This window comes from Acanthochromis polyacanthus, chromosome 16 (assembly GCF_021347895.1).
Source record: "Acanthochromis polyacanthus isolate Apoly-LR-REF ecotype Palm Island chromosome 16, KAUST_Apoly_ChrSc, whole genome shotgun sequence".
In the NCBI taxonomy this organism is placed as follows: Eukaryota; Metazoa; Chordata; class Actinopteri; family Pomacentridae; genus Acanthochromis; species Acanthochromis polyacanthus.
In genome coordinates, this window is record NC_067128.1 from 7,182,702 (window position 1) to 7,202,349 (window position 19,648).

The following is a 19,648-nucleotide window of genomic DNA, read 5'->3' on the forward strand; positions in this document are numbered from 1 at the left end:
CTCAGGCATTTAGCATTTTTTCTTCAAAAATATGTCATATTTTTAAATAAAGTAGTCTACCTCAATGCATTTAACTTAATTTTTGCAATGTAATTCAGTCATTTGCCTGCGTGTCGTCCCTCATGTAGAATTTTACTTTAAAATGCTGAAGAGTTGAGCGTTAGAGATGAGTAGCTACAGCAGCTTGAAGTTTAGAGAATATGGAGGAAAAAGCTGGGAAGCATCTTGTTAAAGTTTTGTGATGCTACACATAAAACAAAAATAGACATCCGGGGAGGAATATATTCTCAAAAAAACTAACCAAAGAGCATAGGTCACAAGATAATTTCTCTCAGAGCCAGCAGGGGGAGACAAACAAGTGGCTCTTATTCTGGAAGTTTTCTTTGCAAAACTGTGTAGGATCTAAAATAAATCAGCTGATGAGGTCAGCAGTAAATTTAATCAATGGAACCTTTCAGTAGCTGTTGAAAGGACGACAATCCAGTAAAGTAGTTTCAGTAAAACCTTGTAAGGATGGATCACATGGATGATAATGATTCAGATCCATTCAGGGGTTTATTTAACAAGCTAGAGTCACTACACCAGATTTCCAGTTCAGGTTAGAGATGAAATCATGATAGCAAGAGTGTGAAAGCTTCTTATGACATAAATAACATCTTGTTTATTCTCCTCCAAACATTTATCACCATCTTCAGAAAACATCACAAGTCTCAGCCCTGTAGAAGCCTCTTAGACTGGACTCCTACACTGACTCCACATGTTACTCTTCTTTACAAAAATAGACAGACGTTACATCAGCAGAACATTACAATGCAAGCGCTTCACACTGACAAAATTCTAAAACACTTGTGTGATTTGAAAATAATACGTTTTTACTCTGAAATCACATTCTGCTCAGGTTAAATTCCTTCATCTGTCCTCTTCTAACTTCATCTGACTGCACAACATCAAGGTAAAACCACAACACAATGACAATTTGAATATTTTTCTTTCAAGAAATTCAAAGCAGCAGTAACTCTGCATGAAATAAGATTTTAAAAATCTGATGATTTAACAGCAGTACAAGCAAATTATAGCATATGTTCTAACATTTGAGAACTCTGATTGGAAAAATGAGAACTACGCTGTGAAATGAACGCTGTTTCATTAAAAAACAGTCTTATAGTATATTTATTTGCATTGTTTAACGGCATCATCTTCTTTTGAGGATGATCGAACAATTTGTTTGGAATTCGAAAAACGGTTGATTGAAACACAGAGACGATCTGATCTTTATTTTTTCCAGGTGTTGACTTTAATTTGATCTGAATTAAAGTCACATTGGTCTGCTGGTAATATAAAACAATAATGTTCTAATCATGATGATGCATTATTAGGAAGTAAATCTAAAAGATCGCATTTGCAGGTTAGAAACTGAGAAAGTGACTGCAGTATCAGGTAGTTTAACTGACTGATTGAAATAATGGAAGAAAGAGTGAAATGTATTCATTTATTTCTGAGTTTAAACTGTACAAACATCACTTTGATTCAGCTGCTGTTTGTTTGTGGATCAGCTGCAGTAATCTACATAATCTGCTCTGCTGGTAAGAACGGCACGAACAACTTTTCTGATCTACTCCCAAATGTTTGGAGAGTTTTAAATAATTTAATACATCAGAATCATTTGTTTTCGCTCAGTGCAGATATTTTAACTTCATTTGGCTGCAGGTTATCAAGGTCAAAAACACAAAACGATGACTAATTAAATATTTTCCACTTCGGCAGCCAGTTGTAACTCCACACAAAATCCGATTTGGAAAATTCAAAAATCTGGTTTAACAGCAGCTGGAGGACATTATGTTACTGTCTCCACTTGAGATCTCTTTATTAACTGATGTGGAAACTGGGAAACATTACAGAACACCCAGAAACACATTCCCCAAATAAAACTGGATTAGTTCCATTTAAAAAACACAACCAGCCTGGCTCTACTGTACTTTTTAATCATATTGTTTCGCGGCTTAGTATTTCTTACAGGTGACGGAGTGCACTTCACTTTGGAGCACAAACCGACTCATTCTGCCAGAGCAAACACGCTAAATTAAATCTAGTGTGGAGTCACTTCTGCGAGTGCACACAGTCACACCTGCACACAGACACACACCACAGCAGGTGCCGGAGCCGGCCCCACTGTTGGCCTATTTGCATTTTAAATGCTTTCAGTCAGCCCACTACTGTGTTCACAGTGCAGTGCAGCACAGCTAATCTACACACCTAAGACGTGTGACTGGCTACAGCCAAGAGTCTGCGGGGGTGGAGGAGATGGTGAAGATGCAAACACTGACAAGAAAGGGGAGATTGAAAGAAGACGAGACGGTGTACCTGGTTACTTTAGAGGCCCTCTGTGCTTTAAGAAGAAGCAGATATGTTAATCAGATTCTGGATATTCTTGATCTTATATTTAGAGCAGCATGCAAAACATGAAAATAGCATCTTTTTAAGTGATTTGTTCAAAAGGCAGCAAAGTGAATAGAAGATGAAGGTAGGGAGAGACACGAGAAGGATTTAAAATCAAAGGACATAACATTTCTTTCACACTCAGAGCTTAAGATGTGGAGTTAATGTTGCACATTTTTCATGTTTCTACAAGACTGAGTGTCAACACTGAAGGACTTCTGTAAATTTGTTGCAATGAAGTTATTTTCAATCAGATTTTTTTTTTAAATGATCAACTAAAAGGCAACATGCAGGTCACTAGTTTGACTGGTAAATTTGAGGCAGCTTCTTTGAAGATTTCTACAGAAACATGACAGGCAAAACACTACAGGACAAGAAAGAACTGGTCATCCACACTCCTGCCGAGTGGCTACAGGCATCCTGTCCCTCTGCAGCATCAGATATACAAACAAAAGTGGTGAAAATGTGCCTCCCCTCTTTGTCAACCCCCTGACTCACACAAACAGCTGATAAGCTTTGGGGGTTGAAGCCTTGAACCTCAGCAAACTCAGGCACCAGCTCGACTGCCGAGGCCTTGGACGCACCGGCGTTCGCCAAATGCTCCCGTCCCTTGGTGTGTGAATGAGAGGGTGTGTGTAGCAGCAGAGGGGGGGTTGGGGGACAGTCGCTGGGATTGTTGTGTGTGTTTGGAACAAAAGGCCTTGATTACTGAAATCCTGCAAAAGGCATGAGAGGAGGTGTTAAAAGCGATACAGTGGAGAAACAGGCCGAGCTGGAACTCAGCGTCCTTCCTCTGCTCTCACAAAGTTTGTGTCCACACCCTGTCTGCACATCTAATCCACAAACCACCTCCTACTGAGCACAAACTAAAGGATAAATACAAAATCACATCATAGTCAGTGCAAGAGGAAGAGCAAGATCAATTTTTATGACAGATTTATACAATAAAGATATTTAATCAGAAATCAGAGCCACACCTGTATTTTTATGCACCATAAATTTGAAAAAAGTTCATTCATGAGGTAGGGATAAGCAGTGATGGTACTCTAATGCCAAAAGCACTTGACATAAAACCTTGAACTGTTGACATCTGGAGTTGGGTTTGACCAAGAAAAGCAAAAACGTGTTAATAAAACATAAAAGCATCGAAACCTGCTCATCTCCAGGTCTGTGTTCTTCTCAGGGACACTCCTCCACTGACACATTGGCTTTTGTTTAACACTTCACATTGAAATTGACCCTAGCTCGATGTAAGGAGGAGCAGGAGGAGGAGGGAGGAGGTGTTTCACAGAGCAGAGACAAAAAGAAAAAGAAGCGGATCAACGATTGACTATTTCCTGATGGGAGGTGCTGCTTATCAGACCCCCCAAAAATCTCCACTGCGTACCGGCAGACCAAGACACTACAGCAGCACGCACGCAATGGACTGAAACTCCCAGAGTGGGATCAATAATCATCTGTTAAACTCGCCTACGCGACGCCTTGTGAGGCTCATTTATGTCCCTGGACGCTCAGGTAAGAACACAACCACTTCCGCTGCTCTTCCGATTCATGCGTAATTTTCATGCGTAATCTCACCTCTCCGCGATGAAAACGCACCTTTTAAGTGTTGTAAGTAAAGAAAAATATGATAAACACGTTAATGAAACGGAGATAAACTTATAAATCAACTGTTTGGAATCAGAGAAACGTACAAATCGCGCATGGAGACCGTAAAACCAACGTAACGTGATGGCGCAGAGTACAGTGGGTTTTTCCAGGCCATGCCTTTGAATTTGATCTGGTTTTTAAGTCAGTTTAGTTTATTCTGCAACTAGAAACGATCTTAATGATGTTATAACCGTCATGATGTTACATTTCTATTTTAAAAAAAGCACACAAAAGGTAAGTTTTTGTTCAACCAGGTGAGTAAAAGACAGTACTTTGTCATGGGTGTAAATTTTATTTGTGTGTGTGTGTGTGTGTGTGTGTGTGTGTGTGTGTGGGGGGGGGGGGGGTACATTTGCCAAGAAGTTATGTGAAAGCTGCATTATTTGCACTATGGTAAGCTCTCTCTCTCTCTCTCTCTCTCTATATATATATATATATATATTGGAAGTCATTTGAAATGATTGGAGTGCATTGTTTTCATAGTGGTTAATCTGTGAAGGTAATTCAGTTTGATTTTTAAAAGCAGTTTTGAAGTTCTCCTATGTGGTGTGACCAGATATTTTTAATTTCGGGTGGTATTCACATTCTCACTCCTAAAGAGTTGTGCCCTTCTAATTGAAATGAAGGCAACTGGCTTTGTTGCCTCATGTGTTGGTAAAAGTGCAAAGGTTGCTAGTGCCTCTTTTTCATCAACATCACTGGCTCTGTAGATGAAATGTTTCCATACAGGTGATCGTTGTTCATTTTTCTATTATGTTTCTCGCTCAGTTTGTTGGTAAAGCCATGCATGATGTGGCACCTTGGTATATTTCAGAACTTTTCTGCTCCTACTTGACCTTTAGGTCTTCTCAGAACAGCTGCTTTCATCCGCAATCGATTCTGGTGTTTCAGGGAGATCATGTGTTTGCATTAGCAGCCCCAAAGCTTTGGATTAACCTTCCTCTCAAACCTTCTTCTTCCTATGATAATTTTAAGAAAAATCTGAGGATGTACTTGTTTTCACTGTTGCTCTTTGTGATCTGAATGGGACTATTTTTGTAAATTATTTATTATTGTTTTATTTTGATTGATTTTTCAAGTTTTCTTCCATTTTGTGCTTTGCTTTTTGCACATATGCTATTGTTAGGCTAACTTATAAGACTTAAAACACTTTGGTTGATTCTGGTTGCTTTAAAATGTGCTATACTGATAAACCTTATTTGATTTAAATCATAGTAAACTATGTCACAACAGACAGGCCTATTTTATGGATTGGTCATGGGAAATGAGGATTGTGAATTTTCCTGTCGCATCGGATGGCAAAAATAGTTTTAACATGCTGTGTTTTAGTTAAATTGTTGAGGTTTTATTGTAGACAATGGAATGTTCAGGTTAAAAATCTACAGTCAAGGAAAAATTATTAGAGCGCCCTTGTTTTCTTCAATCTCTTGTTTATTTTAATGCCTGGTACAACTAAAGGTACATTTCTTTGGACAAATATAACGATAACAAAAATAGCTCATAAGGGTTTAATTTAGGAGCTGATAGCTAGACATTTTCCATGGTTTTCTTGATAGTAACCTAAATAACTTCAGTTCTTAAATCAGTAGCTATGGTATTGTTCTGCCAAAAACAGCTTTTAGACATTTCATGTTTTTTTTTCTGTCTGTTTTAGTCGCATGAACACAGGAGTTAGTACCTGATTGTATGACCATTGTTTCTGATGACTGCAATAGTATGTGTCTGCAGAGCCGGAGGCTGCATGAATACTCCCGCACGAATACGGCCCTACCCTTCCGGTAAGTTTAGAGCACTTTTTAAAGAGAGTGCCACCTACCGCAATTTACGTTTTAAATTGGTGACTTCACTCAAAATATACTTACAACACAAAAGGCTTGTAGATACGTTTCACATGACGTCACACTTCCGGGTCCGCCATATTGTGTGGTCAGTGTTGAAATTGTTGTGGTCGGGAGTCAGCGAGCAAGATAAGTATTGAGCAAGATAAATATAGTTTGCAGTGTGACTGGGGACAAGAATAGTTCTCGCCTGTTGTGTCCACGGCTGCCACAACAGGACAGAAGGCCCAGTTAAACGGAGCCGAGGGTGAACAGACAAGGACACTCAGCCGGCTGAGGCACCACACTTGGCAATTAGTATCTGTTTTTTAACCCGTATTATTAAGAAATTGTCATTTTCACTTTTACTTTGTATTCTATCATTCAATTCGTCTTCCATAAATACACTTTATTGGGGTAAAATAATGTTTTAGTGCATGAATTGCTTTGAAAACACAATTTAAATCTCGCAAATAGCCAAAAGTCTTACTTAAATTTGATTATTTTATTGGGAAAAAAAACTTTTCGGGAGTTGTAATGTATGCCGAATGAAAGATAACAAATGTATAACTTGGACAATTGTGGAAATTAGGTGTTTCAATTGTTATTATTTGCTTTGACCTAAAGATCTTTTCAAAATAGCTGCTTCTCCAAGCGAAGATTCGCGTTGCCCCAACAGGACACCATACTGAGTGGTTAGCTCACATTAGCGTGATTCTAGCCAGACTCCACTATTTATTCCAGTTAATTTAATTTAGATAGACCAATGATACGCTAATTAATAGAAAAAATCATTAGGTTCATTGTTAGTTAAATCGGCGACCTGAATTAATGCAGTTTTCAGACGAATTCTACACCAAACTGTGTTCAAAATCTCGGCAAAAAATCTGTGTCTGAAGTGCTGCTTCCTCATATTATGAGCGCAAACGGCTGAAACGTACTCAGATTGCTTCACTTCAGGCAGGCCGTTGTGGGTGCTTGTCCAGTCCTTCTGTGTAACTTGATCAGGATCGATTCCATCAATTAACTCCAACTTCCTCTGATATCGGTCTTTCGAAGTGCCATCAAGTGTGTCGATACACTTTTTCAGCTGAGTGGCAGCCATAGCCAACAAATAGTAGGCTAAAAGATAAATTCCGGTCACGGACTCAACAAAGTTGACCACTCAAAATGGCCCTGAGCTACTTCCTTACCCGGAAGTGTGACACCAGTGAAACCTATCTATTCAAGGAAAATTCCCTGTTCATCTTAACCCCTGTATTGTTTTCTACAGAGCCAGAGGCTGCTCTTTCTGGACCACACAAAGTATTCCACACAAAGTACTACTTCATGTTCTACCTATGATTTTAAATGTTTAATTCACACAAGTAGTACTTATTGCAATGTCACAAGTTATCAAAATATTCTTTTTATTAAGATAAAATATTAATGGAATCACCTGTAATGGCCTTTGCGGAGTGTAGATCTAACAGGAAAGAGACAAAATGCAAGAGCAACTTTTAAGACAGATATGTATTTATTTTACACGCTAATGACATAAAAATAAAAGCTGCACACACACACACACACACACACACATGCACAATCCCTTTAAATACTGCTTGCTTTCTTACTTTTCTCTGTCATGGGGTAGTTGTACGCCCTCGTCCAAGCTGTTAAAGAATGAAAATATAAATGTTAGCTGAAAGTTTAAACTAACTATTTTCAGATTACAATAAATTCTGCCTTCTGCATGTGCTTAATTAATAAATAAATTACTTGTTCTACAAATCGTCTTCAAAATGTACCTGGAATAGGTGTTTTTTTTTGTTTTTTTTTGCCTCTGAATTTGCCCTCGGTTTCCTGAGAAGGAAAAACAAGACTGTTAGCCATTTTCTGTTTTTGGTTTGTGTGTGGGTCTCTGTGTGACACTAGGAGGTGGAATGGGAATGGACGAAGCCGAAAGGGCATGTAGAGAGGAAGAGCTAATTACCAGGCAGGTGTGCTGCAACCGGGGAGAAGCACACAGTTTTTGACCGGCAGAGCAAAATGCACCACGATGATAGCAATACAATAAAAAACTTAAAGATAAGTTTTAGCGCTAGCGCGCTAAGCTAAGCACGCTAGCGCTACCCAAGGCTGCCCAACCACGGTTCAGCGGCCGGCAGGATCACAGATTTTAAGTTAAAGGCAATTAATTAATTGAGCAGCTTCAGGTAACAAGTACCACAGTGTGTCCCATTCAAAAGAACAACTGAAGAAAGCCAAGAGATGCACCATAGAAAATAATAATGCTTGAGAGTTGAGACTGGACTCATCTGATAAGAAGAGACTACTTCAGTTCATAGTAACTGCTTGGTCTAGTTGTGAAAAATGTGCTGACTCTACTGTTGATGTGTGCAGACTCTTTGTGAATGTTTGGCTTTGAAATGACAAGACTTATTTTACATACAGTGAGGTATTTTTGACAAGTCAATAATGTTGTTATTGGGTATAAGGATTCAAGTTATAACTTCCAAACATATCTTTTCATGAACAAAAGTAGGTAATATTTCCTAACGACTTTATGGTAAATGAAACATCAAAAAATTGTTTATTAAAATGAGAAATGTCATCAAAATATTGAAAAATGTGATCTGGATGCCTGTGATATTTTGAGTTTAGTACCTGTCAAATTAAAGGAACATTCTGAAAGGCTATATATTATTAAGTTTGTCCTTGATCTTTTCCATCAGCATTTATGAATTGACAGTTTAAGTAACATGGAAACATGATTCTGAGCCACATTCTAAGTTCATTTAATGCTAAAAATCATTTGGCGTCGGGGGGCTTTGCCCTGGACCCCGGCTGGCTACTAGGCTTTTCAGGTTTCAAAAGTTGGCAGGTATGTAATGTTCAAGTATTGGCATCTGAATATATCTCGTTTTCGAAGTTAAATAGTAAAATGTTTGGAAAATAGCCGAAAGAGAAGCTTTTAACCTCGATTCCAACAGAGAGAGCAGGCCCTAATTACTGAACGACAAGTTAGCACTGACTAGCAGATGCTGTTGGGCCCACGCTGGTTAAGCTAGTAACACGGCAGCCTGCCTGCTAGCAACCAACACAACATGCAAGCAAATGCTAAACTAATGCATGACGGTAAAGGACCAAACATTGCAAAAATAAACATTTTTCTATAGTATTTGCTTCGACACCCACCTCTTTATCACTGAAACAGCACTTCTTCGACTCTTCCGACTCGAGTTTTCGGCCGTTGTTTCCACGTGGAGCGCATGTGCACAAGGATTCCACAGTCGGAAGTTGCGCAGTCCACAGGCACAAGGTGAAGTTGTTTTCAGGTTATGGTCGTACAATCTCCATACGAATGTTAAGGAGGGGTCTTACAGAGCTACCAGTTGTATTTCCGTCGTTAATCTCGTGGGCTTGCAGCTATGCCGATAAGTTTTATCACGGACTACTTCTCTCTGAGCGGAATAACATTTTTCCCCGAAGTGGTTGCACGGTGCGTCTCATGAGCGTACTACACCAATAAGGTGGCTGCATTTTTGTCAACAACGAAGGCAACCTGGCGGCAGTCAGTGTTACAGAGGCTGAGAAAACACAACTGACATCTAATAATCTAATGGAATGTCAGAAACAAACTTCGTTCTCGAGTGCTCAGCAGGATCTGGGCTTTCAGATTTACCGAAGGTTTTGGGGAGGATTCATACATTTTGACAGAATAAAGTGAAAACATTGATCACTCTACGGTGAAAATGCCACAGCAATACTGCAGCCTCCCACAACTGTAGTTGGGCACTGCAATGGAAAGAGCTGGCTCTTCCATCAGATTTTTGTTTGTTTTCCGAAGATTTAAAATAAATTGAATGGTTTACGTATCGCCGCTGAAATGCGGGATATTAGACGTCTACATCAAAACTATACCTTATAACGATTATGGCTATTAAAATGATCTCAATTCAATATTTAAGAGATCAGTTATGCAACGTGTAGTTATTGTTTTAAATACACAACTACTGAATGATGGATTAAATTCAGTTGTCTAGATTCGGTCAATATCTAGACGTTGAAATGAAGTAGAGATTTAGACGTCTAAATCTCGGCTATATTTATACGATACTGTATATCGCTCAACGGCCAACATAATTATTTTAGTTAAGTATTTGGAGACCAGTTATGCACCTGACAGTTACTTTTTTAAAGAAACCGTTATCAAATAGCCTAATGGATTAAAATGCAACGTCTAAATTTCGTCTAGAAATAGACGGAATATAGACGATTGAAATTAGGTCTAAAAAATAAGTAGACGTCTAATATCTGCCTATTGCTCAGTGGGTATAGATGTATAATTATTTCTACACATGTTTTAGATAATCTTATACCTAAAAATATAAATAACTTAGCTATAATAGCCTATATCAGACTGGTCTAAATCTAAACGTTTATTAAACGTCTAAATCTGGGCTAAAACTAAGCTTTCGAGTATTTTAATCAATAGCCATTAAAATTATTTAAGTCCAGTATATGGACATCAGTTGTGTAACTGAGAGTTATTTTGTGGTTAATATTAATTAACGTATTTAAATCAATTGTCTAGATTTGGTCTAAAAATAGACGTTGATATGAGGTCTTGATTTAGACGCCTAAATCTAAACTACACTGTACAATGATCAGTGTCTGTTGAAATTGTTTTAATCCAGCATTTCGGTATCATTTATACAACTTACATTTGTTTTTTTAATTTAATATTAAATAATTAAAGGATTACATTCTTTCATCTAGATACTGGCAAAAATATAGACCTATTATAGACGGGCGAATTTCCGTCTAAACTTAGACGAGACATCTATTAAACGTCTAATGCTCGGTGGGAAGGTTGGATTTTTATTGAGCCTATAAAAGTGCAGGAGCAGAAACATGTATAATTGTATTACATGGCAAAGCCTACCTCTGGAAAGAGAACACCACAGATGAACTGCACTTCATCTGTGAAGCTCAGTTGTTTTGGTGTTCTGTGCAGTACAGCCTTTAGGAACCCAAAAAGCTTGTCCTGTTGTTCCTCGCTATCCAGGTAGACGGGCATCTGGCAACAAGACTCCTGATTAATCCAGGTAGAACATTTGCCACCAAGTACATCCTGAGGGCAACCCAAAGTACAGAAACAATGAATTTCTGGAACTCAGGACTTCTTTTAAAACACGGCCAAAAAATATTCTGTCCACTGATATTACTAACAAAGGCCCTACGTGAATCTTTTCTGAGTCAGTCTGCAATGATGAGAAAACAAGAACATTTTCCAAGTACCACCAAATGTTGCTCAGCTCCCTTTGACTGGATAATGAGGTCCACCAGTCTTGCTTCCTTTGCAGTGCGCTCAATGACAGCCTGCATATGGAGAGGAACTTCCTCAGTGACAGCACCCCGCCTTGGCACTCTGTAAACGGGCTTCAGGGTTCCTTGGAGCAGGCTTCTGGCTTCGTTAGTCCAGAAAGTGAACCTCTTGCCATACCTTTCAAACCACAAAATTCATCCAAGATAAATAATGTGGAAAAAAGCCGACACAGTGATGGAAAAAAATGACATGCACAAATACTCTCGACAAAGACTGCCATCCACAGTCTGATGAACTTAATGTAGTTACCAGATGCTCTGCTGACATGGCACTGATAGTGTGTTATCAGTTTGTAGAAGTGGAAGTGAACCCCTAACTTTCAACTAAAATTTATATACATGTTTTGTTTCAGGCTGTCGTACCCCTCTGTCTGGAAACGCTCCATGAGAAGAAGACACCACCACTTCCAAGGCATGTCCATCTGAAAGCAGTGTGACAATAGAAAGAAAAAATTGAGGTCAGAATGTGTCCTTTCTCTTCAAAATGAATAGTATGTGGCAACAACAAAAGCATTTGGAGAGAGCAGTTTCTTCTTTGTGTAAACTTTTTTTTAAAACTAACCTGGAATTCAAACCCTTGGTTTGTGACAATGGAAAGTGTATACTGTAACAGATAAGATGGAAAACGAAGCATTTTATTTGCATTGTTGACAGAAGCTTCACCATACTCAGTTTAAAAAATGTGACTTTACCAGAAGCATACACATCCCACAGTCATTTCCATACATCTGCCGTGGCAGGCCCTAAAATACATAAAACAGATGAGATTAGACACATAACTGAAAACTGCTGTCTTCTCCATTACATGATGACTTCTATATGAAGTAAGCAGTAGTATCAACAGTAACAGTATTTTGGAGTAGGTAATTATGCTTTTCTTTGTTACCGAAACATCATGGCCAGTCTTCTCAGTCCAGCTCCCAGGATCAATTTGCTGAGCAAGATCTCTATAGAAAAAACCCCCCCACAAAATTGAATTAAAGGATGTTTTAAGATTAAGAATATAACTCTTGTAGTTCTTCAGTGCTGATGCAAGTAAGCTTACAATGGCTGCCACATGTTTCATAATCTATTTTACAGACTAAAAGTTCTGTGTGAGGTTAAGTTGGAGCAGCACCATGAACAGATTTTCAAAAATAAAGACTCTATTCTGAAATTGGTAATAAAGTTAAACTAATAAAACGATTCACAGTTGGTACTCGCGTCTTTACAGTCATCTATCATGGCGATAAATGCTGCTACTTCCTTTAGCATTAACACAATGGGCAACACAAACAACGGGGCCCGAGATGAAGGAGGCGACCCTTAAATTGGCGTCCTATCGGTGTGGTCCAGAAAGAGCAGCCTCTGGCTCTGTATAGAAAAACTTAAGCGGTTAAAATGAACAGGGAATTTTCCTTGAATAAGCCTTTTGCATTGTAAGTATATTTTGAGTGAAATCACCGATTTTAAACGGAACTTGTGCACTGTAGTTATCATCCATTGCGGCAGGTGGCGCTGTCTTTAAAAACTTACCGGAAGGGTAGGGCCGTGTTCGTGCAGCCTCCGGCTCTGCAGACATACCTTTCTCGATGACTGCAGCCATGTGTCTTGGCATGCTCTCCACCAGCTTCTGACATTGTTCTGCTGTCACAGCAGCCCATTCCTGTTGAAATAATTCAAACAAATTTGCTTTGTTTTGGGCTTGTTGTTCTCCATTTTGTGTTTGATGATTTCCCACAGGTTTTCAAGTGGATTGAGATCTGATGATGGAGCAGAACAAGGTATGGTTTGAATGTTCTGTTTCTCCAATGAGGCTTTAACTGACCTTACTGTGTGGCAAGGGGCATTGTCTTGTTGAAAAATCCAGTCCCTGGAGGCAGGAAAGAGTTTTCCAGCTGATGGCAGAAGACTGTTTTCAAGAGTATCACTGTATATGACCTGGTTCATTTGCCCTTCACACAGCTGCATTTGCCCTGTTCCACCCATTTTGTCCATTACCTGTCTGCAAAGATGGCTGCTTTTGTGGCTTCACATAATTCTTTTGTTGTAGGCATTGTGTGAGAGCTGACAACTTCTGAGTTGTGCTGCAGCTTGAATGTAAACAGGAAACCACTCTAGGCCTTTGCATGTGCAGTGCTGTTGATGACATGAAATGGTCTCTTATATACCCTGGAAGTACAATTAAGCTTAAGCATATCAAAAAGGACATGAAGTATAATGGAATCAGCTGCATTTTTTTTTTGTCGTGTCCATTGTATTCTTCAGGTAATATGCCTTTAGTTGTTCCTGGCATTGAAATTAACGAAAACAAGGATGATAATTTTTTTTCCATGACTGTATGTATCATGGAGGAAATTTTGAGCATCAAACATTAACTGAATTCAATTTTATTTTTTTGGGGGGGGGGGAATTGGTTTATTCGTATAAAGGAAAACACAATGTGTAAACTTACTAGCATATGCATGCAGTAAAATGCATGTTGAGATTCACATGCCCCACAGCCTCTCTGAAAGCTACACCAATACTTTCTGATTTAAAGTGGATTAGCTTATTCTTTACTCTGCAGGAATTAATTCATGTATGGATTTATTTAGAAACGGGTGAATGTGTTGATTTATTTGTGAGTCAGAACTGCAGCAGCAGCATTTTGATTCAGACCTTGTTTGTGTGTATCAGCCACAGAAATTTCCATAATCCAGTCTGCTGGTAACAAAGACATGAACAAATTCATAACACTATTCCCAGTTGTTTTGAAAGCTTTAAATAATGAAATATCTCAGAATCATCCGTTTTTACTCTGTGTATATATTTGAATTTTTCTCCTCCTGTGATTCTTGTTTTTGTTCTCATCCTTCTCCCCTGTAGCTCTTTTCAGAGATGATTCAGAGGAATGAGGTGGTGCAGTCACTCCTTGGAGAGCTCCAGGAGGCCACCGAGAGCACCGGCCTAGATGCTGTGACCAGAGTGGCCCTGGAAGTGGACCAGGTTCTTACCCCCTTCCAGCTTCCCAAGACCACCTGTCAGGATTTCCCAGAGTGGGCCGGTGTGGACGACGCAGCTCACGGTTTGTACCCAGCCGACGCACCCGGTGGCCTCCTGCCGCTGAACTGCAATGGAGAAGGCAACTTGTTGTTTGATGCCGTCAGCATGTTGCTAGTGGGAAACACTGGACTCAACTTGGAGCTACAGGTAAGCAGAGTCTTCTGCATTTATTCAGTCTTTTGAAGTTTATGCGAGTATCCAATATTGTCTCTTGCAGGTGCGAACTGTAGTGGAAATGGTGCTGTGGAAGAGATACTACTTGTCTGAGATGATTGACTCTAAAATGATGCTCCAAGCTGTTCGTTTTAGTCTCTGTGCAGAAGAATCAGAGGACATGCTGAACCTGCCTGTAACTATCCTGGAGGCCATCTTTGATGCAGATGTTAAAGCCTCCTGCTTCCCTGGCTCCTACGCCAACATGTGGCACCTTTATGCCTTATCCTCAGTGCTCCAGTTCAACATCTACTCCATCTACCCCATGTTCAATCTCAAGATCAGGCCATACTTCAACCGAGTGATACGCCCGAGGACCTGGCCCACAGACTCGGACCCGCAGACCATCCACATCATGTGGTCTGGCGAGCTGCAGTCCGAGTCCTTGTTCAGGCCGAATCACTTTGTCGCACTCGTCCAGACAAGCGACCTGACGTTTGGAAGCCCTGAAAGCGAGCAGAGGGTGTCGCCAGTGAAGAGGGAGGAGATGCTGAGCCAGGACCCACAGCTTTCTTACTCAAGTCTGAAGGACAAGTACAACATCACCAAGAGGACCTTCTACCGCTGGAAGAGGCAGACGCAGGAGCATTGCAAGAAATCAGCGGCCAGGTATGAGGCGAAGTATTTCCTGCAGGCATGCTTTCTGGAAGGGAAGCTCATCCCTCTGCACCAGTTTAAGGAGTTCTTCCCAGAGATCTCTAGGTCGTCTTACTATAACTGGAAGCATGAGCTGCTGAAGACTGGAGGAAACTTCTCCACCTCATCCTCCACTGGAGAGATCAGTCCTGGAGAGAGCACCGAGCAGGAGGTCTGGTCTTCACCCGAAGCTAAGCAGGACGAATCGGAACACCACGAAAGCGTGGCCAGCATGTTCGGCCTTGATCTCGGCAAAATCGACTTGGAACGTGCTCAGAACGTTGCACATATGCAGGAAGCGAAGCGCTGCCTGCAGAACTGCATTGCCATGAATACCTCCTTCCCCTTCCGCATCTTCAAGAGAAATTTTCCAGGAATCTCCAGATCGACCTACTACAACTGGAGGAGAGAGGCCATGCTGTTAAACAGAAACTACAAAGGCAGCGTCGGCAGCAGCTCAGACAGCTCGGATGGCGACAAGAGCCAAAGCCCAAAGAGTCTGTCGCCGGTGCTGCCCAACGCGAGTCGGCCGAGAGTGAAGATCTGCAGGAGAAAACACAAAAGCTTCAGGCTGGCGTACATGAGTAAAAAACAGCTCAGAGAGGTCGCCAAGTTGCACGTCCAGAAATCCAAATGGTCCCTCACCAAGTTCAAACTCAAGTTCCCATCCATGTCGCCTTGTTTCTACTGGCTGTGGGGCGGCAGCCAGAATCACAAGAAGAAGGTGACCACCCAGAGAGCAGAAATCAGCAAACCTGAGAGTCTGGAAATCCAAGCTGCAGGAAACAGTGTGGAGGAGATGAGGATGGAAAGTCAGGGTGCAGTCCCATTTGCCAAGAGCCCAAAATATCTGGAAAATTCTGCCTTTTCCTCTTTAGATGCCCCACATTCAAAGCACACCCTCCACAGAAAGGCACCCATAGTTGAGCAGGTCTTCATGATGGATGTGGTGGCTGTGGCCAACTTCAAGGCCAGGGCCAAGCTCTTCCTGCAGAAACGCTTCGAGGAGAAATCCTTCCCCACTTTTAAAGAATTCCGGGGCTACTTCCCATTCACGCCACGCTCCACGTACTACATGTGGAAGAGAGCTCTGCACCACGGGGTGTCGCTGGTTCATGGGTAAATAACAAAGTGTGCAAAATGGAAGCTATGCTCATGAACTTCTCAGTCCTTCTTGTTGAAGAAAACTACCTATACATTGATGATTTGTGTTCTGAAAGACTGTAAAGTACGTCAGCATAGCATCTAAATACATTTTGTTCTTCCTAACCCCCACCACCACCACAGATCATTCCTCCCTCCTGGACATTTGCACGTGTATGAGAAGAAACTGAGCCGTGGGTCTGTTTAAACCCTGCATGTTGCCCTGCAGGTGAAAGGCAGTTCAAAGCTGTTGTTGGGTGACGTTTTGTTTGAAGCGTTTTACCTCAGTTCTCTTTTAATCCCTAATTGTGGACTTCTTTGGAGTTCTCCTTTTTTTTCCCTTCAATTTTCATTTGTTTATGATTGTTCATGCTTGAACTTATGCTTTTTGTTTCTTTTCTTTGAATATTGATCTGGGAGATTTGTAGTGTGCCGATGTTTTGCTTTATTTTTTCTTTTCTTTATTTTCATTTTTTTAATATAAAGAGCTGCCAGTATTAGTTTTCTGAGAAGATATCTCCTCTGTGCTGCACTGTAAACAGGGTTCCAGTCGTATTTCATGTTTCTCAGGGATTTGCTTTGCGCTCTGATGCTTCAGGCGGTTTTAGGCGTTTTAACATACCTCAGCATTCTGGAAATCAGCCATGTAAAATGCAGTTTTGTCATACTCTATTTGCACTATTACTATTACACTGTTGAATGTATTATCTTAACCTTTATGCACACACTGGTTAAGCTGCTACCTAACCACAGTAAAACACCTCCAGCAGAATGTAGGTGAAGGTATTTTGTTGTTGTGCACTCCTTCATTTCAAAACTACCTATTTCCCTGAAATATTGGGAGAATGTGTCTTTTATAAGCTACTTTTGTTTACAGATCGATGTGTTTTGCAGAACTACCTCTGTTACACCCCTGAATAACGGGTTTCACTATACATTTGGTCTCTTTGTATTTATTTTATTTTTTATTTTTTTGTATTCATGACATGTTCGAAAGGGATTCTGGTCCCACCGGCAGTTTGCATCGTATCGAGCCGGTAACTGAGTCAAGCTGTATTCTTCGGTTGTTTATCAATAAATGATCAACCAGAAAATTGAGCTTTGAATTCATTTATTGCTCCTACTTAGATGGCAAAAGGTAGATAGAACTCAGAAATGTGGCCTGTGTAGTAAATCACAGCTATAATGCCATAAATCATGCAAAAAAATGAATTTGTATATTTCAAAAAAACTGGAAACAGATCAGACTGTAGATTTTTTCCAACTGTAGAAAGATGTTTCACCATGCAGAATGTATCCTTCAACAGTTTGCTCCTCTGTATACCATTTTTGAGCCATACTACACTTATTCATCTTTTTGCTTTTTACACAGTTTGCTGCAAATGGTTAATTTTTACTTTTTTTTTTTACTTGCAGAACAAAATCCATCCATCCATTCTCTATACACCGCTTTATCCTCACTAGGGTGGCGGGGGGTGCTGGAGCCTATCCCAGCTGACTCAGGCGAACGCAGGGGACACCCTGGACAGTCTGTCACAGGGCTACATATACCAGCCCGATCTCACGGGGATTCGTGAAACTGTCACGTAAGTTTTAGTTTCGGTTTCGTGTGCACCAACACGATTTCGTCATGTTTTTCGTGCCGCTCACCACGAAATGCGCACCAATGTATTTTAAACGGCGGACTTTTCGTGCCACTCAGAACGTATTTCAAAAGAATGTGTATATTATATTTTTAATGTAAAACCGTGGCGAATCCAACGCTATATTTTGCATGACATCGTCCCTAAACATAACCCTAACCATAACCCTAACCATAACCTAACCATAACCTAACCATAAGCCGGTGGTACACTTACCAATTTGCATAGGAATTTCAAGAATGTCCGGCGGCCGGCGGCCGCAAACGCAATCACACAAGCAGTATATGCCGATGGACAGCTTAGATCGTCATGAATCCGCCGGTATAAACCACTTTCAGATGTGATTACCACAGCGAAAAACATTTCGTGGTGAGCGGCACGAAAAACATGACGAAATCGTGTTGGTGCGCACCAAACCGAAACTAAAACTTACGTGACAGTTTCACGAATCCCCGTGAGATACAGACAAACAAACACTCTCACATCTAACCTATGGGCAATTTAGAATAATCAATTAACCTCAGCATATTTTTGGATTGTGGGAGGAAGCCAGAGTACCCAGAAAAAACCCACACATGCACAGGGAGAACATGCAAACTCCATGCAGAAAGATCCCAGGCCCACCCTGGGATTTGAACCGGGAAACTTCTTACTGCAAGGCAAAAGTGCTAACCAGTACACCACTGTGCAGCCCACAGAACAAAATGATTTTGATAAAATAAATTCTTACAGTTGGTTACTTTTCCTGAAAAAACTGCATGCTAGACACGATCTGTTCAGAATCTGCCTGAAAGTTAAAAATGTGAGCATTTTTTCTGTTTTTACAGTTCCTGGCTCTGATAAATGGTGTCATTTTCGCAATATTTTTTTAAAGTTAACATTCTTGTCGAACCTGCTACGGGGATCACAGGGTTCAATCTGTTTCACACGTATTGTTCTAAGAAGTGATGATCATAAACACAGAGGACATCTTGTCCGATTTATCTTGCTTTATGCACCACAATCTCCGAGAACATTTGCAGAAGACAGGCAGGCAGTTGGCGGTTAAACACCTCCAATTTTCCTGAATCAATCACCATCCTTCCAAGTCAGTGAACTGTTGTTCTGGCTGAAGCGATACCGATAACCCCTCTGTCTAATCTTCCGCTCCATCGACTGCAACTTGATTTGATTCTCTGCTGGGGAAAAAAACTCGAACCACTTAACGCATGAAATTGCTCATTTTAGTTGCACGAATCTGCAATGCATCACCACGAGGCCCTGATGTTAACAAATCCTGCGCAAAAGATATGCGGAGCAAAAATAAAAGGACAAAATCACTTTGTGTAGCCACAAACAAGCAAGTCACACCAAGCCAGTGGCCAAAGAATAGCAATGAGCTCTGAGACTGGCTCTGTGGTTTTTTTGCTCGCTGCCTGTTCTGTGTTTTGCTATTGTGCTTATGCTAATAGAAGTAGTGGTCAACAGTGGGAGGGGAGGAGGGGGAAGGGGCTAATTGTATGCAGGGGGATAGAGGTGTTTGAGATAAGGCCAGGAACATCCAAGTCTCTGGGGGGAGGGCTGGAGGTGTGGGGTGAAACTGTACTTTTTTGTCTTAAAAATCTGCTGAAAGCTGCTGTATTGATCACATTGTTCTCTGACTGCGTCAAGATTTGCACAACTGCTGCACTGCTGCTGCATCTGACTGGAAAGTGCAAAGTGGATTTAGTGAAGAAC

The 19,648-nt window shown here is 40.6% G+C and overlaps 1 protein-coding gene across 2 annotated transcripts; it reads left to right on the forward strand.

Moving 5' to 3' along the window:
* Positions 1 to 3,718: 3,718 nt before the first annotated feature.
* vrtn (vertebrae development associated) lies at positions 3,719 to 17,383 on the forward strand. Of its 2 annotated transcripts, XM_051960692.1 has the most exons (3): positions 3,719 to 3,951; positions 11,627 to 14,444; positions 14,515 to 17,383. In XM_051960692.1, the coding sequence occupies exons 2-3, from the start codon at positions 14,133 to 14,135 to the stop codon at positions 16,267 to 16,269; spliced, it is 2,067 nt and encodes a 688-aa protein (XP_051816652.1). In that variant the 5' UTR covers positions 3,719 to 3,951; positions 11,627 to 14,132; the 3' UTR covers positions 16,270 to 17,383. The 2 variants fall into 2 exon arrangements, with proteins under 2 accessions (XP_051816652.1, XP_051816653.1); XM_051960693.1 differs by lacking the exon at positions 3,719 to 3,951 and having other exon boundaries at positions 10,523 to 14,444.
* The last annotated feature ends 2,265 nt before the right edge of the window (positions 17,384 to 19,648 follow it).

Coding starts and splice junctions, on each gene's coding strand:
- vrtn (XM_051960692.1), top strand. CDS start 14,133: ATGATTCAGAGGAATGAGGTGGTGCAGTCACTCCTTGGAGAGCTCCAG. Junction 14,445..14,514: donor GACTCAACTTGGAGCTACAG/GTAAGCAGAGTC, acceptor TGTCTCTTGCAG/GTGCGAACTGTAGTGGAAAT.